The sequence below is a fragment of the Cygnus olor genome, chromosome 6, assembly GCF_009769625.2.
Source record: "Cygnus olor isolate bCygOlo1 chromosome 6, bCygOlo1.pri.v2, whole genome shotgun sequence".
NCBI classification, from domain to species: Eukaryota; Metazoa; Chordata; class Aves; order Anseriformes; family Anatidae; genus Cygnus; species Cygnus olor.
In genome coordinates, this window is record NC_049174.1 from 38,491,618 (window position 1) to 38,508,714 (window position 17,097).

Sequence of the window (17,097 nt, forward strand, 5' to 3'; positions counted from 1 at the left end):
GTCAGCAGGGAGTAGAGGAGAACCTTTTCCAGGGCCTGACCCTGGGCACCCATCTCCAGCCCCACCAGGAGCCCCCTGGGGGTACTACTGGCTCCAGAGGAACTTGGAAGAGATGGAAGTACTTAAACTCACCATTTTCCCTCTTTGACAGTGTATTTTAAAACACAGCGCCGACACTATTTTAACAACTTTATCTTTCGTTGGCATAATTGCAGTGGATAATCAGTCATGACAAGAAAATGCCTTAAGCATGATGGGCTTCCAACTAAACATCTGGGGGTTGGTTTAAAGAACATGGACACAATATTTTGAATAACTTGTTTCTTTACTGAGTTCGTAATTTAATTTCATAAAACTCTGCACTTAAGACAAAACAGCCAACGCTCTATATGTTTTGACAAAGTATTTCTGAACATTCTGATTTCACAAAATAAACATTTTTTCTAAATTGGTTTTACAAAAAGAAAAAATGAGGATGGGCATTTTAACCCATATAATGGGTCTAATATTTAAAAAGTTTAACAAAAAAAAAACCAAACCACTAAACTGTCACATTCCTATGGACTGGCTTGATCCCTAATTTCAGTGAATGAGAGAATTCTGTAGTAATCATTCAGTTTTAACTCTAAGCATTTAACACTAGAAATGAAAGTTATAGACAAGACAGGAATAAAAAAGTATCATTCCGATACCTCTTTAAAGTCTAAACAATATACATAAGGGTGTTTTTTTAACTGTTTACATATCCAGACCTATCAAAATATGATTATCTCTGTGCGTCTGTACAGTTCCTAACAAAACTTGAAATTTAGGCTATATTAGATTGTCCCATCCTTACTCAATGTGGCAGAAACCCCGCTGCCTAAACCTCTGATACTGGTCTGGAAAACAAAAATGGGAAGTATTAACAAGGCATAAGGGTGTTTCTGATCTCAATTACAGAAACCAGTTTCGATGTTGACTGATCAGTTTTGCACAGAAAAAAAGACTGCTCATTTGGTTTACCTACAACAGAAGATGATCTGGATCTGAAAGACTATTCTACTCCTGCATCAGACCTAAGAATTGTATAAACACAATTTCATTCAAAAGTCTAATAGCCCCAAGATTTTCACATCGAAATTATGGATATACTTTCATGTCTAAATAAGATGCTGTCAAGGGATGCTGCAGAAGCTGTTACAGCTGGGAAAAGAACTGTTATCGCTCCTATGAATACAAACTCACTTATTTTCTTCTCTCAAAAACTTCTAGTGCCAACTTCTAAGGTCCTTTTCATGGCATGACAAGCTGCAAATTTATTGAGCATTCCATCTCCTCAAGTATCAAAGCTCTACCTTCTTCATGCATGTCAATCATGAGAATTTTCTTCTGCAGATAAAGGCAACAGCAGCAGGCCACCACTCCTGTTTTCAGTGGTCATCCCTTTGCCCAGAGAAACATACCTAAACTTCAGTGCAGTCTTTCATACCAGCTTGGTCCACCCAGCTTTATCTCTCTTCCTATGCGAATGAGAAATCCTCAAAAATTCTTTTCTCATCACATACTCCCTGACAGCAAGACAGAATGAGCATTACATGTGCCCAGAATGCAGGAAACGAAAGGAAAAATCTGGACAGAAGAGGCCTCACTGATATGAAGATCATTTGTTTCCTGTTCTGAACTTAATTTAGTATTTGGGAGGAATGGGCTTTTTCACCTTGGTATGCAGACGTCCCAGGCTGTGCATGGGAGAAATGAGACAAATCTGAAGTGACACTGAGGTGCATAGGCTGCAACAGTAGTTTATTAGAAGCACAATGTGTCAAATAACATGAATGCTATCTTTCTACCTGTGTTGAAACAGGCTCTGAACCTCTTTGTTCACTTCCCTTGTAAATTCAAAAACCTCTGAAGAATTTCCTATCACATCAATGTGAGTAGCATAAGAAATAACCAAAACAGAAGAGTAGTGGGATTTTAGAGTTTCACACACCAATTTATATTTCTGCTTTTCATCTCTGATGTACCCATCAAGGTATATCCTTTCTTTACATAAAGTGTTATGAAGTTTTAGAGACTGATGTTCAATTTCCTCTTTGAATGCTAATACCTGTCCAGCATCAGGCCTACTTCTAACTTTCTGAAGATATAGTGTAGTTATATCACCATCAGTGACATCAGAAATTGCAACATCAGTATTTGCTAGGAGTTTCTTGGGAAGAAAGTTCTTCATATAGAGATATGTATCTGTGTCAAGAACAACCACTTGCTTTTCCCCCTCTGCATCATGAACAAAATTATTTGTATCTGTGGTAAGTCTGCACTGCTGCTGCTGCTTCTTCAGTCTCTGATGGGACTTACTTTCTTCATTTTTGTCCTCTGAAAGGGATTTTGCTTTTAGTAAAAGGAAGTCTCTTAGCAATTCGATTGCTGGAAATGACCCTTGAACAGAAATATGTCCACTGGACTGCAGAGGGCCAAAGCTCAAAGCTGTGTTCTTCTTTTTAATTTCTTGTATCAGATCTTCTAAAACATATTGATCTTTGAAAACAGACATATTGAGGACAGACGTGACAGAGCTGAAGACCTAGAATTTTGAATTAGAGAAAAGTTAAGTAATGGTTAACATAGCAAAGGAAGTACAACAAGATAAATAATGAATGAACTTACATTTTTGCAGTAAGGAGTTACTTTCAAAGGATAGTATCTGGACAGTCTCTTGTCTTCTAGTCGATGCTCATTCTTCTTTAGAACACTCTCTACAACTAAAGAGAAAGTCACTTATTGCTTATTTGTTCTGCAGTAAGATAGTGCATTATTACCAGTCTGATGATGGAACACTTCGTGGGTGTTTTTTTCTTGATGCTTTCCCCAACAATTTCCCATACATACACACAGGTGATTCAATACTCTTGCCTAATATTTTATGCATTAGTCAAAAGTGCTGAGCGAGAGATGGAAGGCTGTCTTTTTAGAACATTAATTGTCAGGGATTTATTCCCAAAGGCCTGACTACAAAAATCATGTTATGCATGGTATAAATTTATTTCTAAAAACAAACACTTTGCACGAAGCCTCTTCAGAGTCATGACTTCACTGAACAGAAATAAAATCCTAAAACTCTGACTAAGAGAGAGGTGTTAGCCTCCCAAACACACAAAATCCTAGTACCAGTAAACAATTTATAATCATTTGTTTTAGGGTAAACATTCTAGGGTTAATTCCTGGGGGAACATTTCCTACAGCATATTAGAGTCAATACCTTCTTGATCTTCAAAAGTTACATATGCAACTCCTTTTTCCATTGTTGGATATATTATGTCTTCCACATCTCCACCATTATTCTTTGACTTTTGGAAATGAATCACCAGTATGTCACTCATGACATCATCCTTCAGAATGCCATCTGGAACACCAGAAATGACAACTGTCCTTGCTGATTTAGCTGCTCGTCCCGTGTCCTGCACATAGAGAAATGGGGTACTGTAAGCACAAGGAGTACCAGTGACCTGCCGTAATGGTTACCCACACCCACCCTAACTGCTGAAGTGACTCCCCTTCATTTTAGTCAGACAAGATGCCCGTTTCATAGATAACTAAGACTGCTGAATCAGATTCTGATTTCAGCAAATACCAGACTCCCTCAGGCACTTCTATGTTACTGTGCAGTAAAAAATGTGTCATTTACACACTCTCAGTATCCTCATTTGTTAGAGCAATAAAAATTAGAACTAAATTTAACAGCTTCCAAACGAAAGGCCCAGTGTCACATGGGTAAGATTGTTGCTCTAATTTTCAATTTTTTAATTGCTCTAATATTCAAGATTGAAAGAAAATGAAAAATGTTAATCGCATGTACTGTTCAATAAGCATTCTCTTTTCAGAGTGGCAAGGTCAGATTCAGACAGTGCTTACTTGTTAAATTCATGAGAGCTGGGATCTAGCATTATGCTCTGACTCATCTCTCTCCACTTATTCAATGGACAACCTTGTTAAATTGGAAGAACATAATCCCAGTCATCTGAGACTTGCAGTGCGTAAAATGACTACTACACACGTGATTTTCATCAGAGCCAGACCTCCCAATGCCGCAAACATGAAACCCATCCTAAATAGGATTTGCATCTATGTCTTGTTAAGGCAAGTGTATTTTCTTTCCACTCTTATTAGGCAGAAATAATAAACAGCATTATTTCACTGGAAATATGGCAAAATCGCCATAAACAGTCAGACACTGAGGAAATTTTGTAACAGTTCATTAACTTTTTTGGAAGAAAGAAAATAGTTTAGTATGTTTGCATGGAGTGTTTATGGGAACAAGTTGTCAGTAACTTCAGAGCAACTATTCCAGGTCAATCCCTCAGTCTGCATTCTTCGGGCATCTCTTACAAAGGTTCTTCCGGACTTGGGCTGTATAAAATATTGAAGCCTGCCTGGCACTTAGGAGGCGTGATTTTAGCACCCGTCCAAATAATGGGCTAGGCACTCCAGTTATGTCGGTAATTATTCCTAGTAACGTTTGTGCAAACAGCAGGTTCCTGCACTAACGAGACAACACGGAGAGAATACAAACAGGGCGCTTCGGGGGCTGGCGAGGCTTTATGCAGGATTTTCTCCTGCCTCACGCAGCCGGGGCGCTCCAAGCTGCCAGACAGCCCCCACACCTTGCCAGCTGGCTCTTCGGAACAAAAAAAAACACGACGAAAACGCTGGGGATTTATGCTGGGATTTATGCCGAATCGCTTCTGAGGCACGTACGCGCCCGGTGCCTGCCGCGGGACTGCAGTGCGGGGCGGCAGGAGGTGCTGCAGGGCCACACGGGCACAAAGCCGGCACCCGGAGGGGGGCCCCCGGGCTGCCTCACGACCCCCCGGCCGTACCAGCCCACCTCACGACCCCTCACGGTGCACCAACCCGCCCCAAACCCCTCCGGCTGTACCCGAGGGCCCGGCGGTGCGCTACCACCCGCCGCCGGGCCCGCGCCCTGCCCCGGCCTCAGGGCGCCCCGCCGCCATTTCGCGACCCCCCCGGGCGGCCCCTCCGGCCCTGCCGCCGCTGCCACTTGCCATGGCCGTCGCTGTGCCGGCCGCCGGCGGCCCGAGGAGGCGGCTGTCCCCGGCCACGGCGGCTGCCGGAGCGGGGAAGCGAAAGAGAAAGCGATGGGCGGGCGCCGGGAGGGCCGGGCCGGGTGCCCGCCTCTGCGCTGCCGTCTCCTTCCCCCTGACGGCGGCCAAGGGTGAATTCCCGGCAGGGGGAAGGAGAAGGGCAGTACCCTTTGCAGTGACATCGCCTAAAGGCTGCATTTTCATCACTAAAATCGTATTCCAGCCTTTACGTGGCACAGCTAGTGCTGCAAAATAAACTTTTATCAATTCATCAATGAGAAAATTGAAATAGAACAAATGCCTTAGAATGTTAATTAAAATCTCATCTTGATTTTGTGTGGTTAAAGCCTGCTTCTTCTCACTTCTCCCACACACAGTGAGACCACAGGAGAATTTTAAATGTTTTCCTTTTTCAAGGACTTCTTTCTCAACGTTTATCAGTGAGGTATGGTTAAAATTACTGACAGTCTTTGTCAAGTTTTTCCTCCTCTTTTCTTTTTAAGGCATTTGATCTCATCAATATTTTAGGACTGTTACAGGCAAAAGCACATAATCCCCGTAAACAAATCATTCCTTTTTCCTTTTTTTTTTATTTCATAATTGCCAGGTAATCAATCCCTGCCTTTGCACGCACTAAACAGTAAGAGGAGCTACAGTCACATGTATGTCTCCCACCAGCAAATGCAAAGTCAGCTGTGGTGCTAGCAGTCTTTTAGTTTCCCATATGTATTCGTTGTCTATTAAAAGTTTCTTTTAGAATTCCACCTGAGATATATTTGTAGTGCTTCCCTTAAAGTGCTTTTTTTCTGCATACTAAGATGTCAAATACTACAGAAGGGAGTTAGAGCAGCCTTCCAGTACCTCAGGGGGCCTACAGGAGAGCTGGGGAGAGTGCTGGAGTGCAGGGATAGGGCCGGGGTAACGGCTTTGAAGTAACAGAGGGCAGCTTTAGATTAGATATAAGGAGGAGATAAAAGTTTTATGCAGAAATGAGGCCCTGGCCAATACTGCCCCATCCCTGGTGGTGCCCGAGGCCAGGCTGGATGGGGTTTGGGCAGCCTGGGCTGGGAGAGGTCCCCACCCAAGGAAGGGGTTTGGAACCAGGTGGGCTTTAAGGTCCCTTCCAGCCCAAACCCCTCTGTGGTTCTGTGTTAGAGCTATGATACTTGGAAATTAAGATTACTGGTGCCATACTGTTTTTGCCCCCAAGGATGGCAAATAAACAGGAGCACAGCAGAAAAGTAAAAACATCCACCTTTGGACAAGAAATCCTTCTCTGACTTTGCAATTCCATTTTATTTCAAAAATCTGAAAGGATAAACTGGAAACAAAAGGGGAAGTTAACATGCTGAAAAAATAATTCCTCCTAAAGTCTATATGCCTTTTTCAAATGACCCATCTAATACACACCCTCACAGAGCTGGCAGCCTGGCCAGTCACATGCAACTAAATAAATTCCTCAGACCCAGTGTTCAGCATCAGATTTTTTAATCCAGCTCTGTTACAAAGAAGTCTGTTTTAAAGAATCATCTGAAGTCTTAACTGTAGTATTTTCAATTTGAAAAATAAGGAACAAAAATGTAATTGTAGAAACAAATACTAAACAAACCAGGCTATTAATTTATGAGAAGCTCAATAGCATTTGGATCAGATCCTAGAGGAAGTATCAAGGAAGTAATAGCATTTTGACAGCTAAAAGCAGTATTTTATTTTTTTTTTCCAATCAGTAAAAGTCTACAGGTTTCCAAAACGCAAATCTTAGATTAAGTTTTATGTGCTGGTAAGGGCTTTTTCCTTGACTTTAATCAGGAACATCTGGAACACAAAGCAGTACATTTTACCGAATTTCTATGCAAAGTCTGTGCCATTAAACAAATGAGAAAGACGGGTAGTTCTTTTTTCAGATATAAAGTTCTGAACATTTAAGCACAATTCTACAAGAAGTGTTGTTGTAACCTCCTGCGTCTCAGATGAAACAAAAACTCAGAACTTCATGAGTTTGATCTCCCATTTTCCATTTGGCATTCTAAGCGTCCTCCTCAAAGCAAACCCATGTAGCTCCTTTTGATACGTATTTGATTCTCTCTGTTTCTCCACCACCATTACTAGGCTTTTGAAAATGAATTTCAATCATGTCCTGTACACTTTCCTCATCATCTTCAGTCTCTGCAATTCCTTTCAGCAGAATGGAATTCTTAGAAATCCCAGAATAGAGCTGTTTAAGACAGAAAGAAAAAGTTGTATTATACATCAGCTGTCACACGTACATCTAAAGGAATTGACAGATATTGGAAATAAACATATTCTCAATCAGCTATGGCTAGGATCTTTGATCACCTTTTAAGATTTTGGTCAATGTGCTATGTGTCTGTCACTGAAATTAACGAGTTCTGAACTTTACCATACAGTGCTAAGTTTAATAGAAATTGTGCCCGGCGTCCCTAACCGGTTTGTCCCACACTCTTTAATGCACACACTGGTTTGGGGGATCTCTAATGGTTATAGGCCGTATCACTCCATCAGAATCAATGCTGATACATGATACACATCTGCAAAGAATGTCATATCTCTTAAGTGCACAAACGCTAGTCAATGCTTTAATTATAAAGGCCTGATTATATACACAGCACTGACTTGATTACAATCTATTCATACAACGTAAAAGACAATTTCAGTGAGCATATCATGAGCAAGCACACTAGTGCTAAAGGAAAAGAAGTTACTATTTGGGTCGAACAACTACATGAAAAAAAAAAAAGAATTAGCAAGTGTTCAAGTGTTTCATAGAACAAGGGTCTCTCCTGAGATTATCAACAAGGCCTCTCATTAGGGCTGAACATGACAGTGCTTTGTGACATGGAAAAACGTTGCGCCTACTAATAACATACTTCACAAACAATTCAGTATCTGCCTCCTGCCTGGCACAGACATTATGGTAAGTAATGATATAATTTAATCAAAGAAAGACATGCATGCCCTTTTAAAATAAATTATAGCTCTCACACGACAAAACATAGGATTATCTGCACAGCAGCATATTGCAGATGCACACTTGCTATTAAGTTTCACAAACTGAGTACAGAAAAGCTTCTTCAGTCCTCAGAACTGAAAATTCCGCCCATATCTCATATTTCCCACATACCTGCTCTGTTTAGGGAGTAGCCTGAAATAGATTTTTTTTACCTGAAGCTTTTCCATGTGTACGTTGGTGCTTGGAGACACGTGAAGCCTGTAGTACCTTCCATTTACAAAGAAAGGACATTTAGTACTTCTCACAAAGCCATTGGCTGCTGTAAGGGAGACGGAGAAAAAGAGGAATAACAGTAATATAACCTCAAATGCATTTTGTAAGCATTTATCAAAGAGCAGGCTAATCTTCCTTATTTGGATTTAGAAACTAATATATGACAGCGTGTTTGCAGATTTTTCATATGCAAATTGAAAAAAGTCCATTTGGCATTTCCAAAAAAGCAAGATCAGTAAATACCCACAAAAGCTTCTGAAATAAATCTAAAGTAGTTGCTCTAAATAGATGTGGCTCCACCGATCTTTTCAGAATTTCATACACTTAAACCAAAATGCCTAGAGTTGGGCAAACTGAATGCTTCTCTAAGTTTATTGTCATGAAACAAGAGCTAAAAATCAAACACATTTTCCTAACTTTCTCTTCACAATATGTGTCTAGTAATGCAAAGGAAAAAAAGTTTTTGACAAAGTTAAGATAGAAACAAAGCTGAAGAGCTACATATCAGGTCATGTTTGATCAAAAAGGAATGTGATGAAGTAACACTATATTTACATATATGTGTGTGAAACCACATCTTTTCCTGATCTACTTAACTCTCCAGGAGGGAGAGCTTCCCAGGAGGGAAGGATTATTTGCATTCACTGGTTAAATTAACACAGAACATAAGGGAACGGAAACAGATGAGACGGCCTGCCCATCCAGCTAACAAAAGTATTACATACTATACCTCCAGGTTTGAGGAATGTAATAACAGCTGTTCTAGACTTCCTGTCGTATTTTACATTTTCTACTTCTCCTCCTCCATGTTCAGATTTGTAGAAATTCAGCTCTAATTTGTCTCTCACCCAGTCATCAGGAATTGATAGCTCAGGTACTTCTGAAACATCAATCTTCTTCCCAGAAATTGTGATATGGAGCTAACAAAAATAATTTGTGCATTTTGTGATTGAAAACACCCACAAGACTGAACATAAAGTCTTTTATGTACTGCAAGTATATATCTTTATAGTTTTATATTTTAGTTAATTACCTCAAATTTGATTCCCATTCCATGCGCAAAAGGCATTGCTTTCACATCTGTTGTTCTTCTGTCCAGGTTCAGAGTATGCTTACCCGTTTTTATCAGTCTCTGGGCAACTGAGGAAAATAACAAGTTTTCAGCTGAGAAAAGCCTTGTTTAATCATTATAAAAACATGACTATTCCTCAGTCTCTTAAGCAAAAGCTCTTTTTAAATCAATAAGTAAGAAATGAGTAAGTTTGGCAACCATATCCCACTATCTACATCTTCAGGCATTTCTATGTCTGTTAAATCTCACCAGCTATAGTCAACAGCTAAAATATGATACTATCTTTAGAATAAAAGATGCTGTCAAAAGATGCTCTCACTGTGTCAAATATTAATACTAGCCCTTCTGTATTTTATTTAAAAGATCCATTCATAGAAACCACATCATTGCCAGCTGTAGAGAATGCCTATTAGGAATGTTAGATTTTAGCTGAAATACATGAATCAAGACACCAGCTTTACATCTGCAATATACTTGCATAACTGAGTTAGCCACCACGCAGGCCCAGGCAGACTGCCTGCAGGCTCCTTGCAGGCAAGCACCAGGCAGGCCAAGCAGCAGGCATCTCAGCGGCAAGCAGGCAGCTTGCAGGCTGCACCATCCCTCTATCGTCTCACATCTACCCATCATCTGAGGCATGCAGACTTAACCAGCGTAACTTCTGTCAGAATAAAGTACTGAGTAAAGAAAGTAATCAAATTCTGCTGTCAAAACATTTTGAATCATACTTAACAAAACTGAGGTAGAAACATATTCCCAATTTCAAACACAAAGTGTTGTTTGTATTAGCTGATAGCAGAAATGCGGTAATCAAATCTCACGCACGCAGAGCACTTGGAAGAATTTTTTGCTAATGACTGGCAGCAGAATAGTGAAAAGTTCCATGCGTACTCTTCTTTGGCTGTTGCTGAGGCTTTTTTTCCTAAATGTTTACGTAAAACTTTTCCCTTTGGTAATGAAAGGCACCAGAGACATTAATTTTATACTTAACACATGCATCATACCTTCTGCATCTTCAAAAGTAAGCAGTGCCTGGTTTTGATTCAGTTTGAATGGGATTTTTGATGTTACAGAAAAAATACAGCGAGTATTGATATCTGAAAGATCATCCTTCGTGTCTTCCATGTGAGTGAACTCCACTTTCATGTCTGCTACCTTTTTTTCAATCTAATATTTTAGAATCAAGATAGAGAAAAAACACTTGTGTAATTATTGCCTAACAGGAAAACGAACGGTACAGTGTTGACTTGAGTTGCCATATACACATATTTTTCAAGTTCAACAGTCATGCAGATTGAAGTCACAGCTGGTAACACACGTATAACTGCTAACTAACTGACTTGTTGCACATGTCTATTCCTCAGATTCTTGTCCATGAGTTTAGGTTTGTTTTTTATTTTTTTCCTTTGATTAACTTTGAACTTGGACTTGACCCTATACAGTAAAAAAATCAGTTGAAGTCCACAGGTGTTCCTATCTGTAGAATTAGAATACTTTTGGTAAGTAAAATCTGTAAAATGCAAGTATCAGAGTCGTTCATGGTACCACTTACTTTTGCCCACTTGCATCACTGCTCTACAGAAATGTTAAATCTGCTAATGAACTGCCTTGCATGTTACCATCATAATAATAAAGACACGAATAGCCAAGTATTTTATAACTACCATACGCTTAAGTGTTCATGAAAATGTTGGTTAGGGAAAGCTACTTTAAAAGATTTGAGGGAGTTTTAGATATCTCTTTTTTCCCCATTTACATAACTGTTTCAAACTAAAATCCTGTTTAGAAGAAAAATATTGTTTGTGTCAAGATAAAATAGCCAGAGCAATAAAAGCATTCCTGCCACATATCTTCAAAAATAGCATCTTATCTAGGAGTCTGTTTTCTTTCTGTTCCCTCTACTGCCAATGGACACATTTTTCCTTCCATCCTCTTACCCAAGAAATATAAAATGCAAGTACTTGAAAATTAGCAATGCTATGTGAATTTTTTACTCCAGTGTCTTCCATTTAACCATTTCCTGCTTTTCTTCATTCTTCTTATGTTTTCAATATCTCACACACTTGTACTTGTTTCCACATCCTTAACCTTCTTCACACTATCTTGCCAAGTAAAATAGGAAAATAAAGCTTCAAGCTTTATTTTACATTGAAATCAATAAAGGTTGCTGAATAACTTGGCCCCAATGGTCTAGAACTGGCAAAATAAAAATGTGCCCTTCCAAAAGAAAAACTGCAAAGTACTTCAAACCTTACCTTACCATCCCACGAAAGCTCTGAATTACATTCTGCAAGGTCTTCTTTGAGCTTTTCAATCTCTTTCTTCAGTTTGCTGTTTTCTTGGTTTAGTACACAAAGTTCTTTCTACAGCACAAAAATATTAAATGCAAAATTAAACACATAGAAGATATTCCAGCAAAATCTGTAGACAGTAGAAACTGTTTCAGCTTTCAATTATTATACACGCATTATGTCTTCACATTTAACCTATTAATTGTATTTTAGTAGTTTGCAATATTGAAGCCTTAATTGCTCATCAGCAATTCTCACGCCAGACAAAACTTCACTGAAACAACCTCGACAGCCTACAGAAAATTCTCCTGTTACCGCACCAATGACTACACAGCACTTTGAGGTAATGCACCAATTATTTCTAGAAAGAAGAGCCATCTTCAGACAAGTTCTGGCTGAAGCCAGCTTATTGTCATTTAAGAAATGCTAATCCCTTGGGTGCTGTAACATCTTCTATCAGGTGCTGGGATTTGAGGAAGCAGTGGAAACAACCCATTCAATTCTTTCTTTATCACACAAAACTGAAACTTACCTCTTGGCAGAGAATCTCAGAAAAGGAAGACTGGTTTTGCCTGCCTTCATTTTCTACACCAGATAGGTCTCAGTTCTGCCTTCGCTCTTCCAACATTACTGTAAGTTTTATTTTATTGTACCAGTTCTTAATCTGCCATTGAAAAACTGTGTGTAAGATAGCCTCATCTTACAGTCTGCAAAGTGGTGAAGCTGTTTAAACTGGAAAGGAAATCCTACTCTTATCTTCTCTAACCAAAACCTCCCTCACAATTCCCCAAATATTGAGAGCTGTAAGCCTCCATACCTCGTGGATGTCCTTAGACTTAATACTCTCTTTATGAAGGTTCTCTTCAAGCTCCTTTAGCGATGTCAGCTCATCCTGTAGTTTAACATATTCTTTGTCAGCACTTAATTTACAAACTTGAAGGTCAGCTTTTACTTTTTCAGCGTTTTCAAGTCTTTCCTGGATGATAAAAAGAAAAAGACTCTTTGAAATTTTTTTTCCCCACAAGAACAAACAAAACTTTAGCTAAGCCCTTTATACTTATTTATTTATTTTAATGCCTTGGATAAATATTTCTTTTAGACATACAAGTATAGTTTCCACTGAGATTAACAAAAGCATGTAAGTACCATTAAAAAACAGAGAGCAAGTCAGACAAACATCTGTTATGATAGGGGGAGAGCTGACTTGGATTTAGAAGGGTGAACTAATGGTCTTCGAAGTATCTTTGAGCTAATTTCCATGATTCTATGCACTTTATAGAACTTACCTTCCATTTTTCCAGTTCTTGTTTAAGACTTTCCATCTCATCTTTGGATGTGTCAGAAGGACCAGGAGTTGTCATGCACTGGAGAGAAAAGAAAAGGCAAGGCACGCTGAATTTTATTTCCCTTTTAGGGCAACCAAGACACCCCAAACAATTCAAATTAGTCTACAGGATTTTAAAAAACAACCCTTTGCAGCTGGACAACACATTTTGCAATGGTAGTTTTCAATGTATTGGCATTAGTGAAAGTCCAATGCTTTTTGTCTGTATGCCCATTTCCTGTTTTTCTCCAGTTGTGCAGGCAAGATACGTGGTAAGTCAGACATTTTGAGAAACCCATTATACTTCATAATTAAATCTTCCTCGTATCCTCATTCCACATGATAGCATATACCACTTTATTTTTTTTTAAAAACATTCAGACAATTAGTCCAAATCAGTGAACTACTTTAATTGGCTAGACAGGACAAAAATCTAAGAAAACAGTCAGTACTCATTATTTGCTAATTATCCAACTGAAAATATTCACAGGCTAATATTTTAATAAATCATAAAAGTATGTTCTTCCACAAGGAGCTAAGCCCCCCAAACCTGCAAAGGTTTATCTATAAGCTTTCTCAGCACTTTCTCTAAGAAGGTGTAAAAAGAATATACAAGCCTAAAGAGAAAAAAAAATGCAAAATGGGATGTTTCCAAGCTCAGGCAGGTTAGACAATGAATGGTAACATCAGGTGGGAAAGGCAATAAAAGAAGAATTTCAGATTTTAATTCCTTCAGGGCAGAAGTTCAGAAGCACAGGGAAATTACAACTGGATAAAGCCCATATTCTTTGTTCTGTTTTGTTTCTATGACTGCAATATTCTGCAGAAAAGAAAAAAAAATCCAAAGAGACCTGCTGAAACAATCCCTCCCTTTTACTTAAGATTACATAAAACTTGAATGTGAACCATGAAATTTAGACATGGAAAAGGCCTGTTAGATAATCTAGTTAATTCTCTTGCTAATTCTGTTTTTTTTCCTAAAAGCAATAAAACATAAAATATTTTTTTTTCCACAACTTTGTCCAGTTTCAAATGCCTATTAAGCAACAGGGAAATCCCCATCTGCGTAGAACTTAGAACCGGAAAAAAATTCCATCACTCAAGGGACTGAGTGCAGGAAAGCAGAACGATGCACGTTCAACAGCTGTAAGATGATAAGAAAGGATGCCTGTTTGTTACGGAAAATGCTCAACAGCAACAGTTTTCAACCTCAAAGAAATAAAAAAATACCAAGAAAACACAAGAACACCAAGGGAAAGTCCCATCCAAACTACTTGCCATGCTGCAAGAACTGGATCAAGGGAGGCACCAGGAAAAAGGAAATTCCCTTAAGAAACCTCCATGGAAACAGATGAGCAGACGAGGAAATTCTAACAGTCTGTAACGCAGACACTTTGGAATGGGACTCTCCCTATGGAGACAAGGGCCAGTTAGGAAAGAAAGAGAAAGGGAAGCCCTGCTACAAACTGAGGTATGAGGTTTGAGGAAAGATTTATATTGGGCACTGACATCTGGAATTTAAGATGTTATTAAAGTGGGGGTGGAGAGGACGAGGAATGTCCAAAGTATTAAAGGATGGAAGAAGGTGAGACAAGAAGTTTAAGAAGCACTGCCTTAGCAGTCCAGGCACAAATCTCCATTCAGAGATCCTATTATCAAATACAGACTTTACCAGGTAACACATCAGGAAATACTTACAAAACCGTTATCTTCTAAAGGCAGCAGTGAACTTGATAAATCCATTGAAACCTGAGGGTACAGAAAAATAATTACAAGAATTGTATGTATTGGGTCTTTTTGTAGCAAATAGTCCAGAATGGAATACCGTAAGCTCTGCTCTGCTGGGATAAAGTGATACAACATTTTTTTTTTTTTAAAGAAAAAAAATTTATATATTGGGTTTCTGAAGCCTCCTTCCTTACTACACCTAAAAAGCAGAGATGTACATGAAAAATTCTATATTGCACAACTTAGCATTTCAGTCCTGAAACTTATGTTACCTTTCTGCTCCATATAGTGTTACTAAAACATATAACATTATGTGTGCTCTGTGATTAAGAGGCATAACACTTAAATCTGCTTAAAGCACATGAAAATACCCTTTTTTTTTTCCACACCTGATAACATAACACCTGGAACCTGTTGCCACAAGATTTTGTGAGGGGCAGATAAAAAGGAATTTAGAGACGATCACAGGCCATTTATCTGCAGATAGACAAGACAGACATGAAGGCACACCAGTTCTCAAGCAAACCTAGGCCAGGGAAGTACCAGGACTTTGCACCACGGGTGCTGACGGTGCTCACAACCTCCCAAAAATGCCAGTATGGGTGGGCACCAGTGCCCTGACCTCGCTTAGCGCTCATATCCCCAAATCCTGCGCCCAGCGTTTGTGTGACACCGCAGCACCTGCTGAAGGCTGGAAGCTGAGGCTGCCTTTGGTTAGCCACCAAGTGTCCCAGTCTGCTCTGTGCTACGAAACCAATATTTACCGAGGCGTAAGCCTCAGGTTATGGTCAGATGAAGTTAAGTGAAATAACTGAGGAGCACCTCCACGCCTCCAGAGCACTGCCCCCCCGACAGCCAGCCTCACCACCTCCCCTGGAACTCAGGGAGGAGGACAAGGGGCAGCCCTGCCGTGAGGCCGGGGGCTCGCCTTTCTCCCCGGCCCGCCGAAGGACGGAGCTCGGGGGCAGCGAGGGCGGCGGCAGCCAGGCCCCAGCGCTGTGGGGCGGCCGCGGGTACCTGGGGGGCAGCCGGGTCCCGCGCAGCGCCGAGCCCCCCGCGCCGCCTCCGTCCCTCTCCCTTTCCCTGTCCCTCTGCCTTTCGCTTTCTCTTTCCTGCCGGCTCGCCGGCCCCGCAGGGTGTCCTCTTCCTCGAAATGACGTGGAGGAAGGCGGCACCTTCCTCCTCCTCCTCCCCGCGGCTCCCCGCCCGCCCAGAGGGCCGGCCCCACGGGGCGGGGGGCCAGGCGGACACAGGCAGGGCCGGGCCGGGCCGTGTGAGCACAGGGCAGGCACAAACTGTGACATAATTCTGCTGAATGTGTGTTTTAGCTGTTTATTCCAAACCACCTTCTCTGGAAGCATGTGTGTTTTATAAAGAATGGGTTACCAGGCGGTGGCAAAAGGTGTAAACATCCAGGGACAGAAATAACCCTCTGCTAATGGATACAACATCCTTAAAAACAACTTCTGGAAAACTTAGAGCTCTGGAAACCAAGAGGAGGGCAGCAGCCACGTGTTCCTTGGGATGCAGGCAGCCCGCCATCCTGGGTCCAAGGGCTGAGCCAGAGCCTTCCCTCAGCAAGCAGAAGGCTTCATCTTCCTGCAGGAGCACAGTTGCTTTATAAACACCTCAGTATACAAATTTCCATAAGCATAAAAATTATGAATGGCTGACTCACAGAACTGGGCAACAAGTAATTTATGGTCTATAGCCAACGCCAATTCATTCAGTAAATGTTTAAAGCCTCTTTGAGTGTTTTTCAAGTCCCTTGGCTGGCTGTATCGCGAGTTTGGCGAGTCAGACTGGAGCACCACTGACAATTATTTCCCTTTCTCCCCCTCAAAAAGTCCCCGGCTTTGGCCAGATCAGACACCAGACCTGCATCCACACCTGCTAGTGCCAGCACCGGGACAGAAGAGGAGAGCTTCTTCGAGTATGGAAGTCAACTTAGAGAAGCCATGAAATGTGGGCTGGTGTGAAGTGACTTATCTTTGCAAATGTTCACTGTCTTAGGCAGTGGGCACTCATTCTCTAATGAGACCTCAGGGAAGAGTTTCTTAAGGGAAAAAAAGGGTTAGATTTCCACGACGATCACTTTGAGGTGGAGAAACCACTGGCTTTTCCTTGGAGAGGAGGGTACAAGGTTTTGCTTTCTGAGAGATCCTTCTTCATGTAGGTAACGAAAGGAAAAGTCATGTATGGATTCTGAGAGAGCTGCTATGGCTCACTTCATTCTGCAGACTGTGTCATTGGGACAGACTGAACTCGTGAAAGGAGTTGTCAGGTGGAAGACACAAAATGTGTATGCTTAAACATGGGGAAGTGGGGAAAAAAAAAAAAGGAAAAAAAAA

General features: G+C 40.7%; 2 protein-coding genes across 2 annotated transcripts; both read right to left on the reverse strand.

Moving 5' to 3' along the window:
* Positions 1 to 306: 306 nt before the first annotated feature.
* Positions 307 to 5,388, reverse strand: RBM43 (RNA binding motif protein 43). Its single transcript, XM_040562346.1, has 4 exons — positions 5,049 to 5,388; positions 3,245 to 3,443; positions 2,653 to 2,747; positions 307 to 2,569 (listed from the first exon to the last, which is right to left on the reverse strand). Exons 1-4 carry the CDS (start codon positions 5,289 to 5,291, stop codon positions 1,829 to 1,831), a joined length of 1,278 nt encoding a protein of 425 aa, XP_040418280.1. The 5' UTR covers positions 5,292 to 5,388; the 3' UTR covers positions 307 to 1,828.
* A 1,174-nt stretch (positions 5,389 to 6,562) lies between these two features.
* On the reverse strand, positions 6,563 to 15,977 carry NMI (N-myc and STAT interactor). Its single transcript, XM_040562348.1, has 10 exons — positions 15,764 to 15,977; positions 14,717 to 14,767; positions 12,981 to 13,058; positions 12,512 to 12,670; positions 11,659 to 11,766; positions 10,408 to 10,570; positions 9,365 to 9,471; positions 9,062 to 9,251; positions 8,271 to 8,377; positions 6,563 to 7,302 (listed from the first exon to the last, which is right to left on the reverse strand). Exons 2-10 carry the CDS (start codon positions 14,759 to 14,761, stop codon positions 7,114 to 7,116), a joined length of 1,146 nt encoding a protein of 381 aa, XP_040418282.1. The 5' UTR covers positions 14,762 to 14,767; positions 15,764 to 15,977; the 3' UTR covers positions 6,563 to 7,113.
* Between the last annotated feature and the right edge of the window lie 1,120 nt (positions 15,978 to 17,097).

Coding starts and splice junctions, on each gene's coding strand:
- RBM43 (XM_040562346.1), bottom strand. CDS start 5,291: ATGAAAATGCAGCCTTTAGGCGATGTCACTGCAAAGGGTACTGCCCTT. Junction 3,444..5,048: donor CCGGCACAGCGACGGCCATG/GCAAGTGGCAGC, acceptor CTCTATGTGCAG/GACACGGGACGAGCAGCTAA. Junction 2,748..3,244: donor AACTTTTGAAGATCAAGAAG/GTATTGACTCTA, acceptor CTTTCTCTTTAG/TTGTAGAGAGTGTTCTAAAG.
- NMI (XM_040562348.1), bottom strand. CDS start 14,761: ATGGATTTATCAAGTTCACTGCTGCCTTTAGAAGATAACGGTTTT. Junction 9,472..10,407: donor TACTTTTGAAGATGCAGAAG/GTATGATGCATG, acceptor TATTTTCCTCAG/TTGCCCAGAGACTGATAAAA. Junction 8,378..9,061: donor TACATTCCTCAAACCTGGAG/GTATAGTATGTA, acceptor TCTCCCTTACAG/CAGCCAATGGCTTTGTGAGA.